This window comes from Phyllostomus discolor, chromosome 9 (assembly GCF_004126475.2).
Source record: "Phyllostomus discolor isolate MPI-MPIP mPhyDis1 chromosome 9, mPhyDis1.pri.v3, whole genome shotgun sequence".
NCBI lineage: Eukaryota > Metazoa > Chordata > Mammalia > Chiroptera > Phyllostomidae > Phyllostomus > Phyllostomus discolor.
In genome coordinates, this window is record NC_040911.2 from 42652433 (window position 1) to 42669656 (window position 17224).

Below are 17224 nucleotides of genomic sequence, written 5' to 3' on the forward strand. Positions count from 1 at the left end.
CAGTGAAAGCAACCTTAAGAGGAAAATTCATAGCATTTACAGGTGTATCTTGAGAAACAAGATAAAGCTCAAATAAACAATCTAACTTTACACCTAAAGGAACTTGAAAAAGAACAACAAACAAAGCCCAATGTGAGTAGAAGAAAGGACATAATAGAGATCAGAACAGGTATAAATGAGAATCTAAAAAGCAATACACGAGATTAATGAATTCAGCAGTTGGTTCTGTGAAAAGATAAACCAGAATGACAAACCTTGGACCAGACTCATCAAGAAAAAATTGATAGAGCCCAAATACAATCAGAAATGAAAGAGGAATTCTATGCAGCAGAAAGAAGGAAGGAGCTCCTACCCTTTGTGACAGTATGGATGGAACTGGAAAGCATTATGCTAAGCAAAATAAGCCAGGCAGTGAAAGACAAATACCATATGATCTTACCTTTAACAGGAACCTAAACAACAAAACAAACAAGCAAAATATAACCTAAGACACTGAAATAGGCAACAGGCTGACAGTGACCAGATGAAAGAGGGGAGGGAATTTTTCAGGGGGAAAGGGCAAGGGTATACAGGAACAAATATAAAGACACATGTACAAAAACTAGGTTGGGTGGAAATGAGAGGGAGGTGGGGAGGGATGGGTGGGTGGACTGGGATGGGAGTAAAGGATAGAAAACTGTACTTGAACAATGGTTAAAATTTAAAAAAAGAAATGAAAGAGGAGAAATAACCACTGACACCAAAGAGATACAAAGGATTGTAAGAAAATATTAGGTACAACTATATGCCAAGTAATTGGAAACCTGGACATAATGGATAAATCCTAGACACTTACAATCTTCTAGAACTGAATCAGAAAGAATCAGAGAATCTGAATAGATAGATTACACCTAGAGAAATTGAAGCAGTAATCAAAAAACTCCCAACAAACAAAGGCTCTGGACCAGATGGCTTCACAGATTAATTTTACCAACATTCAGAGAAGTAATACTTCTCTTTCTGAAATTATTCCAAAAAATTCAAGAGGATGGAAGACCTTCAAGCTGATTTTATGAGGCCAACATTATCCTAATTCCAAAACCAGATAAAGAGACTACAAAGAAAGAAAATTATAGGCCAGTATCCCTGATGAACATAGATGCTACAGTCAACAAAATATTAGCAAACCAAATACAGCATACATCAAAAGATATACACCTTGATCAATTGGAATTTAATTCTGGAAATGCAAGGGTGCTATAACATTCACAAATCAATAAATACGATAAACAACATAAAATGAAGAATAAAAACCACATGAACACATTGGTAGATGCAGAAAAGGCATTTGATAAAATCCAGCACCCATATATAAAAAACTCTCAGCAAAGTGGGAACTTACCTAAACATAATAAAGGCCATATATTATAAACCCACTACCAGCATTATACTCAATGGGCAAAAACTACAAGTGTTGCCCTTAAGATCAGGAACAAGACAGAGATGTCTGCTTTTACCTCTTATTCAACATAGTACTGGAAATCCTAACCACAACAATAAGATAAGAAGAAGAAATGGCATCCAAATTAGAAAGGAAGAAGTGAAACTATCATTATTTGCAGAGAACATGATACTGTACATAGAGAACCCTAAAGATTCCACCAAGAAACTACTAGCACTGATAAATGAAATAAGTAGCAGGATACAAAATTAGTATCCAGGAATCAGTTGCATTTTTAAATGTCTATAGTGAACTATCAGAAGGGGAAATTAAGAAAATAGTCCCATTCACAAATGCCTCAAAAAGAATAAAATACCTAGGAAAAAACTTTAACCAAGGATTTAAAAAACCTGGATCAAAAAACAATGGTACATTTGCACAATGGAATTTTACTCAGCATGAAGAAACTTCTTCCTACCCTTTGTAACAGCATGGATGGAACTGGATAGAATTATGCTAAGTGAAATAAGCCAGGTGATGAAAGACAAATACCATATGATCTCACCTTTAGCTGTAACCTAATCAACAAAATGAACAAGCAAGCCAAATATAATAAAAGACATTGAAATTGAGAACAGTCCCGGAGAGGAGACAGGAGGGGATAATGAGGGAAAAGGATGATGGGTATACAGGAACAATTATAAAGGACACATGGGCAATAACAAGGGGGATGGAAACAGGGGAAGGAGGTGGGGAGGTCTGGGGTGGTAGGGAGGTTTTGGGGGGAAAGGCAGAAAACTGTTCTTGAACAACAATAAAAAATGGGTGGTACATTTAAAAAAAAAAAGGATTTAAAAAACCTATACTCAGAAAATTACAAGAAACTGAAGGAAGAAATTTAAGAAGATAGAAATAAGTGGAAGCACATGCTGTGTTTATGGACAGGAAGAATTAACATCACTCAGGTGTCCATGCTCCCCAATGCAATCTATAGATTCATTGCATTTAATATCAAGATACTATGATGTATTTCACAGAACAGGAACAAGTATTTCAAAAATTTCTATGGAACCAAGAAGACCCACAGTGATCTTGAGAAAGAAGAACAAAGGTGGAGGAATCACACTACCTAATATCAAACCAAAATATAAGGTCATAGTAACAAAAAGAGCAGGGTATTTACATAAAAACTGTTCCATCTTACATAGATCAGTGGAACAAAATAGCCCAGAAATAAACCCATGCCTTTATAGCCAATATTTGATGAAGAAGTAAACACATACAGTGGGCTAAAGACAGTGTATTCAATGAACTATTTTGGGAAAATTGGACAGAGAGATGCAGAAAAATGAAACTAGACCACCTTCTTATATCACACACAAGACTAAATTCAAAATAGATTAAAAACTTAATTGTTAGACTCAAAACCATAAAAGTCCTAGAATAAAACATGGGAGATAAAATCTCAGACATTATTCATAGCATTACTTTTTCCAGTATATCTCCTCAGACAAGGTAAATAAAAGAAAAAATAAATGGGACATCAAACTAAAGAGTTTTTGCACAGCAAAGGAAACCAAGAAAATAAAGACAGGTGGGTTTGGATGGGGATAAAAGGCATAAAACTGTACTAGGACAACAATTAAAAGAAAAAAGATTTTAAAAAAAGAAATTAAGAAAGATACAAATAAAAGAAAAAGACAACCCACTGAATGGGAGAACATATTCAACAATGATATATTTGACAAGGGGTTAATATCCAAAATTTATATAAAAACTCAACACCAAAATACCCAAACAATCCAATTAATAAATGGACAAAGGACCTGAATAGACACTTCTCCAAAGTGGACACACAGATGGCCAATAGACATTTGCGAAGGTGCTCAACATCACTAATCAGAAATGCAAACATAATTTCTGTTTTCTCATTTTGGTGAATAAAAGGTCCACCCAAAATCTCATTCAAAGCCTGTATTAACAAGGTTCTCTTAAAAATTTTGAAATTACTGCTCAGATTCAGTCACGTGATTTGGTCTACCTTTGTGTATATTATTTTAAACTATAATTATCACAGTGATAATCTTGTTGCAAAACTCTAAAGAAGTGACTTAAGAATTTTTATTTCATTGCATTGAAAGATATGCCAACATTAACAGCAAAGACAAAGAATATACATTTTTATCATAGTAATACGTGATCCACCATCATTCTGGTCATAAAGGGACTTTCTTTTTCCTCATAAGGAAGGAGAATGGGTTATAATTTAACTTTAAGACTTCATTCAGGAAGATGTGTTAGTAGGAGGACATTGGACTAAGTGTTTTATTCTTAAGTATAATTTTTCTCTTAGGTTAATTGGACTCCTGAGATTAACAAAGAACACTTGCTACAAGGACTGCTTCCTGATGTACAAGTACCAACATCTGTAAAAGATATGCGCTATTGCCAGGTTTCATTTCAGGATGATCATGTGTCTTTGGAAAGTGCATTTACAGTAAGGTTTGTGTGAATATTATATGTGGAAGTATTTCAAAATTCAGCATATGACAACAAACATACTTTTCTCAAATGCACGTATGTAAAAATTGTTTTTATATGTAGAAAGTATCACAATTGTTATGAAATATGGTAGGTTATCTTTGTAATAAAGTTTCACTGGAGATATGATTACTTCTTAATATCACTGTAACCCTTTGTTTAATTTGGCCTCTATATCCCTAAGAATGGGACCTTTCATTAAAGAAAGTCCTCCAAGTCCTCCTAGTGCAAGCAGCTGTGAAAACACCTGCAAAATGACAGACATGAAACATATAAAATATACAATGTAATCAGTCAATGTGTTGTTCACAAAGAAAACTTCTTTCATTAGTTAGTGATGATTTTCAAAGCTAAGTCCAGCCAGACCCAATATATAGAACTGATAGAAAAGGGGAAAGCAGATAAATATATTAAAAAACTTATCAGCCTGGCTTGTCAATTCCTTGGCCACCTTTTTTCCAGTACCTACCCTCTTCACTTTTAATTCCTCTACCCATTTTCATACTATTTCCAACACTTAAAATAGCTCCATATTTGAGGTAAAATTTTTAGATCTACTACTTTCCCACCATAGCCAGATCTCTTGGTGAGTATTCTTACTGTCTTTTCTTTCAGTGCTCTCATTATAATTTCTTTTTAATCCAGCATAGATACTATGATTTAACACTCACATAATTTTCTGACAGTATTCTCTACTATCTTTGCAAGCTTTTTTTCTCTTTACTCTTGGGTTAATAGTGATGTTCTATAAAGGCATAAGTTGTATTTAAGTTTTAGAAACTGAATGATATATATCTTTAGCATAGAGAAGCTACTTTAATTTCTTTTCTACAACTAATGGTGTGACTATAACCTTTTAAATTGGGAACCAATTTCAGACCTCTGCCTGATGAACCTAAACATCTAAAGTGCGAGTTAAGAGGAGGAAAAACAGTACAGATGGGCCAAGAACTTCAAGGGGAAATAGGTTAGTATGTCTTGCTTTTTTTCTTTAAAATACTTGCATAATATGTAGTTATGTTCATGTTTTGACATATATAATTTGAAAGGAAAACTTTTGAGTTTATATACAATTCTTGGTTTAAAATCCATTGTCAAAAGATTGAAGTATTTTCACTATTTTTGCTGATGTAACTGAAATCAGTTTGGCAAAATTAGTTTCTTGGGAAAATGTTGGTTTTTGCTAGAAGTTATAATAGCTAATATTAAAAGTATAAGGTAAATCTATCAGTGGTGCATATGTCTCCTATATTTCTCATATATTTAGAACAGTGATTTTCAACCTATATCATGACACACAAACTAATTACTAAAATTTTGCAGCACACCAAAAAAATACACATTTTGCCAATCTCACATAAAAATAGGAATAGTTTTTACTGATTTACAAAAAAAAATACTAATAGTAATTACCCACCATTTTTGCTCCAAAGTCACTTAAAACAAAACAAAACAAAACAAAAAAAAAACACAGATGCCTATACTTGTGTATAAGGATTTCTGGTACCAAGAATTGAACAATCAGATACAACCTTATTATGTGATGTGACCAGTAAGATGCAACTCTAATATGACCTTTATATTTATGGTTCAAGACAGGGCATTCACACTGGATGGCTACTGTTGTGTTGGCTGTTGTCATTGTTTTTATTTGACAGTCTAAGAGAAAAGAGGTCAGGGACCCTGACTAAATACACAGATATTGACACGTTTTAAAAATACTTGTGGCATACCAGCGTGTTGTGGCGCATTTGTTGAAAATCACTGATCTAGAATATTACTAAATTATTTTTTTCAGATTTTTATGGTAAAAATCTGGTTAACATCAGTATTATTTTAAGTATATAAATGCAAATATACTGGTGTATATTCTTGATATTTTTGTACCAGTTATAAGAGAAGTCAATGTAATGAATTTTTCAAAAACACAAACAAGAACAGTTAGAGTGAGTTTCTAAGCATAATTTTACTAAAGTATAAAAATGTGTTTATAGATAATTTGTATCTTTTATTAAAAGATAACAGTTTAAAATTAAACATTCCTTTTAGTTGTAATAGTTACAGATCAGTATGGAAATCAGATTCAAGCATTTTCACCAAGTTCTTTATCTTCCTTGGGAATTGCTGGTAATGGACTTGATAACTCACAGTTGAAAACTACCTTTCAGGTATGGCTGCTTTTCATAACAGTTGACTTATGCCATTCATTTATACACATAACAAAATTTGGGGAAAGCTAAAATAACTGAAGTTTTATTTCAGCCTTTCTATTGAAAAATCATAAAACATTACAGAAACTTGTTATGATTAAAAATTTTGAACATATGCAAAAAATAGAATAGTGTAATTCCCATGTTCCCATCACTCAGCTTCAATTGTCATTACTTCCCTCTATATCATATCATCTTTAAGCAAATTCCATACATCATTTCATTCATAAATGCTCTGATATGCATATAAGGGCAGTTTTTCATGCAGTTACTTAAATAAAATTTCTTAGTGCTCACAGCGTGCATTATTGTAATTGTGAAAATTTATAACTATGTAGTTAATTGAGATTAGTTTGAAAAATAAGAATTTTGGTGGAATTATTTTAGTATGAAACAAGCAGACATGATGTATTTATTCTATTTGAAGAGATCAAAGACAGCTTTTAGGTAAAGAGATGATGGGAGTTCGACCTTTTAAGAAATCTGCCAGGCCAAAGTAAGTGAAAGAGGAGGAACTCTTAGGCCAAAATAAAGCTGAAATCATTTAGAGCATTTAATCCTTTTATGAAACTCTTCTTCTAGCCTGTGAACCAAAGAGTCATCAGTTCATTCCCAGTCAGGGCATAAGTCTGGGTTGCCTGCCAGGTCCCCAGTAAGGGGCATGTGACAGGCAACTGCACATGGATGTTTCCCTTCTCTTCCTACCTTCTCTGTCTAAAAGTAAATAAATTAAAATCTTTTTTAAAAATAAACTAGCTTTCTATTTAAAAAAATAAAAATAAAACTTCTCTTCCTTTTAGAGCCTCCATTATAGTTTTTACCTGACAGAAAAATGATAAGAATAGCTTCTTTGTTGTCTTCCTAATTAGTTTCTATTTCCATTATTCTGTTGTGCTATTATTTTTAAGTCTTCAGAACACCACTTTCACTAAATCTTAGCATTGCTAAAGAACTTTTAATGATGTTTTGTTCATTGTACAAAGACAAGGTTTGCTCTTTGACCTTCAGGTTCTTCAATTATCAAGCTTTTCCATGTGTGTAAATGAAATAAGATAACTGTGCTCCTGTTTTTATGAATGAACCATCTGTTTCCTACCACTTTACACACAGACTTCCATATTCTTTCACTAACTGGTCCTAAACTCTAATCTGTTTCCCTGCATTTTTAGTTGTATTAGATACCCATCAGCATATAAACATGCTATGTCTCTCATCTTAAAAAATACCCCCACTCCGGCTGGTGTGGCTCAGTGGATTGAATGCCGGCCTGCAAACCACTGGTTCAATTCCCAGTCAGGGTACATGCCTGGGTTACAGGCCAGATCCCTAGTAGGGGCCACACGAGAGGCAACCATACATTGAAATTTCTCTCCTTTGTCTTTGCTTTTCCGTCTCTCTAAAAATAAATAAAACCTCTAAAAAACACTGTCTCCCCCGAGAAAACACCCACCCCAAAACTTTCTTTGGCTCTGAATCCCTGTCAGGTAGTCTACTACCCTGTTTCTCTCTTTTTATAGTATAACTCCTTGGGAGGATTGTATATATTGTCTGTTTTCACATTCCCAGGCAGGCCCCACTCAGCAAGTTTTTTCTGCCCTATTCCACTTGACGAAATTCATTTGTCTATTTTCAGTTTTTACCTTATGCCATCTATCAGACCTGTTAGCATTTTCCATTATAAATTTAGACTCCATCACTTTAGTATAGCCCAAAATACTCAGTAGTATTTTATGACAGCATTATCTCCCATCTTTCTCTTCCCATAGTTCAATATTCACTAGCCAAGTAGACTTTCTTCCTTTGTCATTTTACAGCTAATATACTGTCTTGACTCACTTTCAAACAACATAGTCTACCCCCTAGTCTCTGAAGGGAGAAAAGAGCTTTTTACTTTTTTTAATAAAAAGCCGTTTTCATATGTCATTGTTTCTTAAAATCATTCTCATTTCCACATCTACATAAAATTACTGTTCTGAAGTACTTGGATAATTTCAACATTAGACCCTAGAGAGTGCTTTTAAGAATTCTATGTTTAATTTTCTCTGTACTTATCTATAATTTGTAAAGGCATATACAGATCTCATTTTTAAGATTTGAATTAAAATCAGAATAACTTCCAACATGACAAAGAAATCACTTCTTCAAAAGGGCTTTTGGTGTTTCACTATTGAATGTGAATTTCTAGGTTAACTTTACATATTTTTGGACTTTCAATATATTTTACTAATAAATATTTGTTTTTCAAATATTGAAAAATTCCCACTGTCTGCACTCACTGGGATTTAGAGAGAGATTAATGTTGATTGTTTTGAAATGTCTTCTTACAGAAAATATTCTATAAACACTTGTTTCCAAACAGAAAACATAAAGTTTTAATACTGATTTTTAAAATCTGTTGAATTTGTCCTTAGTGGAAATTTAAGATGATCAAATCATTAAAGGTCATTATTAAAATGCAGGTACTACAGTGCTTGTGCCAGTATGGAATTTGTTTATATAATTCAATCACATCCAAAAATTACAACCTTGTTTTATTGATTACCATTAATACGTGTTAAGTATTCTAAGTACCAGAGATTGAGCAGTGACAAATCAAAGTCCCTGCCTTTTTTAGAGATCACCTTGTAATTTGGAGAGCATGCAATAGGTGAAACATGAGTGACAAGAAAAACAAAGCATGGTAAAGGCATAGAGTGCCATTATATAGATTAGTCAGGGAAGACCCCTCTGAATAAGATACGCTATATGCAGGAACTGAAAGAAAAGCCATGTAGATATCTGGTAAAGAATGCTACAAGTGGAGGAAAAAGAGCAAGTGCAAAGGGTATTAGGCAAGCACCTGCTTGGCTATATGGGAACAGAAATGAGACAGTTAACAATAACCTATATGTACGACCCATGGACATGAACTAAAGCGGGGGAGTGCAGGTGGGAGTGGGTGTGCAGGGTGGAGGGAAATAAATGGGGCAGAAATGGAACAACTAATATTCTTTTTTTAAAAAGGAGACAGTTAAGTGCAGATATGAGGGAAATTAGAAACAGTAAGGTAAAACGACATAGTCAGATTTTTTACATCTCTTCCTTACAAATAAGAAATTCAGTTTCTCCACTGAAGGAGAGAGAATTCATAGTATGCCAATATTGACATATGTGCAAGTTATTTGCTGTTGTTTTACCCAGAAACACATCTCCCTGTCTTTTTTTCAATGTACTTGTTTTCCTCACTAGGAAAATTCACAGAGTATAAGTGTAAGAGGCATCAAATTTGTGCCAGGTCCTCCTGGAAATAAGGATCTTTGTTTTACTTGGCGTGAGTTTTCTGACTTTATTCGAGTGCAGCTAATTTCTGGGCCACCAGCTAAACTTCTCTTTGTAGACTGGCCAGAAGTAAAGGAGGTAAGTAACTTTTTTACTTGATAGAAACAATATAACCTGGCTTATTTTTTTCAGCTTGTCAGTGGAACAAAGTAGATACATTTTGTTATTGAAGTAACAACAAATAACAATAGTAATAACAAAAGGACACAGTAGTGATTCTTTAAATTTTTTAATCATTTTTTTATTAATGTTCCAGTACAGTTGACTCCATTTTACCACCACCACTTTCCCCTGTCCCAGCCACCCCCACCTCTAGTACAGTTGACTCCATTTTACCACCACCACTTTCCCCTGTCCCAGTCCTACCCTCCCTTTGTCTTTGTGCATGGGCCCTTTATACATGTTCTTTGACAACCTTTTCCCATCTTTCCCCTGTTATTTCCCTCCCCCCTCCTCTCTGGTTACTGTGAGTTCTTAATTTCAATGTCTCTCATCATATTTTGCTTGATTGTTTGTTTTGCTGATTAGGTTCCACTTATAGGTGAGATCATATTTGTCTTTCATCGCCTGGCTTTTTTCCCATATCATAATGCTCTCCAGTTCCATCCATGCTGTCGCAAAGGGTAGGAGCTCCTTTTTTCTGCTGTGTACTATTCCACTGTGTAAATGTACCACAGTTTTTTGGTCCACCCATTTACTCATGGGCACGTAGGCTGCTTCCAGCACTTGGCTATTGTAAATTGTGCTGCTATGAACAATGGGGGTGCATAGGTTCTTTTGAATTGGTGTTTCAGGATTCTTAGGGTATAATCCCAACAGTGGAATTGCCGGGTCAAAAGGCAGTTCCATTTTCAGTTTTCTGAGGCAATTCCATACTGTTTTCCACAGTGGCTGCACTGGTCTGCATTCCCACCAACAGTGCACTAGGGTTCCCTTTTCCTCCACATCCTCTCTAATACTTGTTTATTGATTTGTTTATGATGGCCATTCTAGCCAGTGTGAGGTGGTATCTCATTGTGGTTTTAATTTGCATCTCTCTGATGTCTAATGATGCTGAGCATCTTTTCATATGTCTCTGGGCTCTCCGTATGTCCTTGAAGAAATGTCTGTTCAGGTCTTTTGCCCATTTTTTAATTAGGTGGTTTGTCTTCCTGGAGTGGAGTTGTGTGAGTTCTTTATATATTTTGGAGATTAAACCCTTGTCTGAGGTATCACTGGCAAATATGTTTCCCATACCATTGGTTTCCTTTTCATTTTGCTACTGTTTTCTTTAGCTGTGCAGAAGTTTTTTTATTTTGATGAGATCCCATTTGTTTATTTTTTCCTTTATGTCCCTTGCTCTAGGGGACATATCAATGAAAATATTGCTGTGTGGAATATCTGAGATTTTCCTGCCTATGTTCTCCTCTGGGACTTTTATGGTATCATGACTTATATTTAAGTCTTTTATCCATCTTAAGTTTATTTTGGTGTGTGGTGTAAGTTGGTGGTCAATTTTCATTTCTTTGCATGTAGCTGTCCAGATCTCCCAGCAACATTTATTGAAGAGGCTGTTTTTACTCCATTTTATGCTTCTGCCCCCTTTGTTGAATATTAATTAACCATAGAGACTTGGGTTTATTTCTGGGCTCTCTGTTCTGTTCCATTGGTCCATGTGCCTGTTTTTATGCCAGTACCAGGCTGTTTTGATTACAGTGGCCTTGTAGTATAGTTTAGTGTCAGGTATTGTGATCCCTCCTACTTTACTCTTCTTTCTCAAAATGGCAGCAGCTATTTGGGGTCGTTTATGGTTCCATATAAATTTTTGAAGTGTTTGTTCTATGTCTGTGAAATAAGCCACTGGTACATTAATAGGTATTGCATTGAATGTGTAAATTGCTTTGGGTAGTATGGGCATTTTCTTGATGTTAATTCTTCCAGTCCATGAACATGGTATATGCTTCCATTTATTTGTGTTTTCCTTAATTTTTTTCTTCAGTGTTGTGTAGTTTTCTGAGTAAAGATCTTTACCTCCTTGGTTAGGTTTATTCCTAGGTACTTTTTTTTGTTGCTATAGCAAATGTGATTTTTTCCCTGATTTCTGTTTCTGATATTTCATTGTTGGTGTACAAAAATGCCTTCAATTTCTGAATATTTACTTTGTATTTCACTGTTTGCTGAATTTACTTATTAGGTTGGGTAGTTTTTTGGTGGAGTCTGCAGGGTTTTCTATGCACATTATCGTGCCATTTACAAACAATGACAGTTTTATTTCCTCCTTTCCAATTTGGATGCCTTTTATTTCTTTTTCTTGTCTGATTGGTGTTGCTGGGACTTCCAATACTGTGTTGAATAGAAGTGGGGAAAGTGGACATTCTTGTCTTGTTCCTGATCTTAGTGGGAAAGCTTTTAGTTTTTGCCCATTGAGTATGATGTTGGCTGTAGGTCTCTCATATATGGCCTTTATTATGTTGAGGGATGCTCCCTGTGTTCCCACTTTGCTGAGTGTTTTTATCATAAATGGGTGCTATACTTTATCAAATGCTTTTTCTGCATCTCTTGTATGAACATGTGATTTTTATTTTTCCTTTTGTTTTTGTGATGTGTTATGTGTATTAATTTGTGAATATTGTACCATCCTTGCATCCCTGGGATGAATCCCACTTGATCATGGTGTATGATCTTTTTAATGTATTGCTGGATGCCCTTTGCCAATATTTTGTTTAGGATTTTAGTGTCTATGTTCATCAGTGATATTGGCCTGTAGTTTTCTTTCTTTGTTGTGTCTTTGTCTGGTTTGGGGATTAGGATGATGCTGGCTTCATAAAACGAGTTTGGGAGTCTTCCATCCTCTTGGATATTTTGGAAAAGTCTCTGTAGGGTACCGGTTAGCTCTTCCATCAGGTCCAGGGCTTTTGTGTGCTGAGAATTTTTTGATTACTGCTTTGATTTTATCATCTGTTATTGGTCTATTCAGGCTTTCTGCTTCTTCATTCAGTTTTGGGAGGTTACATTTTTCTAGAAATGTGCCCATTTCACTTAGGTTTTCAAATTTCTTGGCATATAGTTCTTTGTAGTAATTTCTTAAAATCCTTTGTATTTCTGTGGTATTGGTTGTAATCTCTCCTCTTTCATTTCTAATTGTGTTTATTTGGGTCCTCTTTTTTTTTCTTGATGAGCCTGCTTAAAGGCTTGTTGATGTTGTTTATTTTTTCAAAGAACCAGCTCCTGGATTTATTGATCCTTAGAATTGTTCCTTTAGTCTCTATATCAATCAGTTCTGCTCTTAGTTATTTCCTTCCTTTTGCTTGCTCTGAGCTGTCTTTGTTGTTACTCCAGTTGTAGATGTAGGGTTAGGTTGTTTATTTGAAATGTTTCTATCCTTTTTATGTGGGCCTGTATTTCTATGAACCTCTCAAGACTAGGACCCAAAGTAATATGATTCTTAGTACTTCAGTATTTAATTCATCACTGTGTCCTTGTTTATTAAAAAAATAATGTAATAATTCAAATTCTGAAGATGTTATAGTATTTTCAAGCATGCATAAAAGTCAAAGTAGTAAAAAGAAGCTATATTTACAACAGGTACTGATTTTTGCCCATTGTTTTTTCATTGTTCTCTCTTAGTGACTTAAAATTTTTTTTGTCGGAGTTTTAAAACATATACCAGATATCAAGTCATTATACCTATAAAAACTTAAATATGCTTTCCCATGCAAGTAGTTAAGTCTTAAATACTAATTCTGCAAATCTGTTACTTTTGTTGAATTTTTACTAAAACTTTAGAATTTTAATTTTGATATGTTGAGATTCTGGTATTTACTTACGGTATAGCAGGGCACCTCTTGGTATGATAGCTTACATTTTTTCTAAAGGAAAATAAACATGACCATGGTACTAGATGAAACTATGCTGCTGAAGGAGTAGATGGTCTAGGAAGAGTTTACATACCTGTCCCTAGTTTCAGATTATCCTTTTTGATTTGTGAGTTAAAAAACAACAACAGATAAACTAGTGTATGAAAGGTTTCTTGCTTGACAGTGTTTCCTTTGATATATCCAGTATTAATAGGTCAGCAGGCAAACTCCCAGAATTATGCAGGCCTTACATAAAGTAAGGGGAAAGCAAGAAATGCTTTAAACAAATAACACAATGTAGTTCTATTTAACTAAAGGCTAAAAAAGTATATTACTGCTTCATGTAGTATGACAGAAGTCTGAAAATTTATAGAGGAGCTAAACTATAAACAACCAATGCTAAATCCGGGAACCTAATGTAAGCTTCTCTTTTCTTTGAAGTCATTCTGATATGTAACTTTTAGGAATATGTTAGAAGCCAATAATATCAAATGCTGTTTTTCCTTTTATCAAATTAGTAATCATTACTTTGAGGATTGTTAGTGATAGTATAATTGACTTTTAAAAGTATTGTAATTGATGAAAGAAGCCATTTGTGATTAGAACTGAGACTTTATGATCATTTTATAAGTATACAAATAGTATTCAAATAGTTTGCAACATGTTTTATTTCTTCTTAAAGTATTTTTATCTGTGTCAGTGTATTCCAGTGATTAATGGAAGAGAATTACAGAATCCTCTCATTGTTCAACTTTGTGATCAGTGGGATAATCCAGCACCTGTACCACAGGTTAAAATAAATGTCATAAAACCTAACCATTTAAAGGTAGGTTTTAAATGTCCTTAAATAGTTTTCACTTAAAATAGTGGATTTCATTCTTAATATGAATGTCCCTAGGTGTCACATTCTTTTAAATACAGTCTGTATAATTTTTATTATTACTTAGTTTAAATCAACCTAGAGATTTTTTCATAAATATTTTGAAATAAAGTTTACATCTTCACGTAGTGTAATGGGGCAATGTGCTTTGATTATGACTATTTCATGTGTACTAATACCAGTGTTGGATTTCAGATTAGGATGAATAGGTAACACTGACAATTTATGACTGAAGGGCAGATATACTGATCTGCAGTATGGGCTAAGAAACAGGTATTGTTGAGGACACTTGCAAGCTGGGGGAAGCAAAACAAAAAACAAAAAAACAAAAAATACCATGTGAGTTACCTACAAGGGCCTGGGCATAGCTGCTAGAACTTTCCTGGGTTTTGTTCTAGGGTATGAGACAAGCATGAATATGGCCTTGTAATGTTTGAAGGCAAACATAACGCTGGACATCAGGAAGTCCAAGACAAGGACTTGTTTTCATAGTAAAGTAGTCAGGGTTAGAGATATTAAGCCCGTTGGAAAGATTACGATATTGCTGTTCTACAGCCTGAAATAGATTTGCTTCTCTGGCTTAGCAACAAGGATTTAGGACCCAGATGGAATGCTCTGAGAAAAATGAGTTGAGAGAGAATGGACCAGAGGGTAAATGTGTCAGGACTTGATCATTTCACTTACTCCTTATATTTGCCTCACCAACTATTGCTTTTTTTTTTTCCCTTCATGTACCATAGCTATTGATTTTTTTGGTTCTATTAAGTAAATATCAGGGTTTAGGAGTGTGATTTTTCTGCTACTACAGTTTACAGATTCACTTTTGTTTTACTTTTTCCCCTCATCTGAGGACACTTTTTGATTTTAGAGAGAAGGGAAAGAAGGGGGAGAGAGAGAAAGAGAAACATCGATCAGTTGCCTCTCCTGTGCTCCCTGACCAGGAAATAAACCCACAACCTAGACATGTGTCCTGACCGGGAATCAAACCAGTGACCTTTTGGTTTACAGAACCATGCCCCAACCAATTCAGCCACGCCAGCCAGGGCAATTCAGTATTGTTCTTAATGTTTGTTTCTAGGAGAGTTAAAATGATTCTTTTTCTACCCCAAGAGTGTGATTCTAGTTTCTAGAGAAGCATTTTCAAAATGCCAAGAGTCTTTTTTATAACCAGTGATTAGGAAATGTGGCTACTGATTCTTAATCACTTGAAAGTGAAAGTGTGGTTAAACACTAATGAAGGTATTATTGCAAGATTTAGGAGCATATTTGAGTAAACAAAGAGAAAGATGAAGTAACAGTGGGCATAGTATTACGGTGCCTTGCATTTTGTGTATGTGTGTGTGTATTTATATTCATTTCTCTCATGCCATGCTGTAGAACCCCAGTTTTGGAATGTACGGTGTTTGTGAAATTAAAAAAATTGTAGGTGTCAGAAGTGTGTGCAACTATAAGTTTTTAAACAGTAATAGAGGAAAATAATTTGCTCTCTAGAATTTTCTAATTACCATTTTATTTTGTTTTGTTTTTAGCTCACTCCTTCAAACCAACAGCATAAAACAGATGAAAGGGGCAGGGCTAATTTGGGAGTATTCAGTGTTTATGCCCCTAGGTAAGAACCGAGAGTTTAATATTGTTAGTATTATTAGAGACTGGTTTTCCTTATAACTTGGTGGAGTTAAGAGCTAACTAGCCTTCTATTTAGTGTTAGGCAGGTGATAGAATGGGCAAGAGTAGTTTCCTAAATGAGTTAAACTTTGTATAAACTCTCAGAATTTTTAGATTATAACTAATGCAATTTGGACCCTTCCCCAACCCCCCATTTTTTTCTTGTTAGAGGAGAACATACTATTCAAGTGAAAGCCATCTATAACAAGAATACCATAGAAGGACCTATAATTAAGTTAATGATTCTTCCAGACCCTGAAAAGCCCATTCGTCTCAACGTTAAATATGACAAGGATGCTTCCTTTTTGGCAGGGGGTACTTTTACTGGTGAGTAATTTATAGTTTTTAAATAAATTTGTAGTGATAATTTGCATTTTTCATTAGCAGAATAAATTATTTATTTTAGATGTTTAAAATGATAAAAAAAATCAAGTATGGAATAACCTTTTTAAATGACAAGGAAAGTAAATTTGACTTAGCTATGTCTTCTCTCACCCTTATAGCCTGCATTCCTTTAATGGTATAAAATGAACTGCAAGTTCATACATAAACTGATACCCTAAGGTAATTCATTTTGCAAAAGAAATATGAACTGCTAAATGGGGGGAACTGTGGGGTCTCTGTCTACTAAATGTATTGCAATGTTATCTTAAACAAAATAGAACCAGGATTAACTTAATTTGTATGGAAATACATCACATCAGAATTTATGATGGAAGATATTTCAGAACAACCAGCGTTTACTAAATACATGCTGTATCTAGCCACTATAAACATTACTGCAACTCTTAATTGCAGTAATGAATATAAGAGTGCTCAATGAGTTCAGCTAATATATGAGGTTGGCCAAAAAGTCTGTTACGTTTTTTCTGTAATATAAAAGACGCATGTTTCATTTTCACTAATAACTTTATTGATTTGGATATTTCAAGTATGTCAGGTATTCCTTGCTATTGACTTCTACTGGATAGAGGCCAGGAGTGTTGCTAAACATCTTCCAATGCCAAAAACAGCCCCATAGCAAAGAATTATTTGGCCAAAATGTCAATAGAACCAAGAAACTTTGCAAACCGCTTTTGACACATTTGATCAGTCACAGCACCTTCTCTATACACTGCACAAATCTTTTTTTGCATTTCAGTTGCATTTTTACCCTTTTTTGAAATGATAAAGCATAATACATTGAAAATGTTGAATATCTTCTTCTGTCTTCAATATTAAAAGGGTTGCACAGAAATTCACCAATTTTGGTAAGTTTTTTTTAAATACACACTGATATGACAGCTGTCATAATAGAATCTAACAAAATTGTTTCTAATGAAGTTAAAGACAACTAAGCACTGCTAGAACCATT

The 17224-nt window shown here is 34.3% G+C and overlaps 1 protein-coding gene across 1 annotated transcript in view; it reads left to right on the plus strand.

The window, feature by feature from the left end:
• The window catches only part of SMCHD1 (structural maintenance of chromosomes flexible hinge domain containing 1), a 143130-nt gene that overhangs the window by 72231 nt on the left and 53675 nt on the right, over positions 1 to 17224 (plus strand). Inside the window, exons 26-32 of the mRNA XM_028524982.2 lie at positions 3774 to 3922; positions 4840 to 4928; positions 6011 to 6129; positions 9400 to 9567; positions 14026 to 14151; positions 15735 to 15814; positions 16040 to 16197. Coding sequence (XP_028380783.1) covers positions 3774 to 3922; positions 4840 to 4928; positions 6011 to 6129; positions 9400 to 9567; positions 14026 to 14151; positions 15735 to 15814; positions 16040 to 16197 — 889 coding nt within the window. The remainder of the gene's footprint in view (positions 1 to 3773; positions 3923 to 4839; positions 4929 to 6010; positions 6130 to 9399; positions 9568 to 14025; positions 14152 to 15734; positions 15815 to 16039; positions 16198 to 17224) is intronic.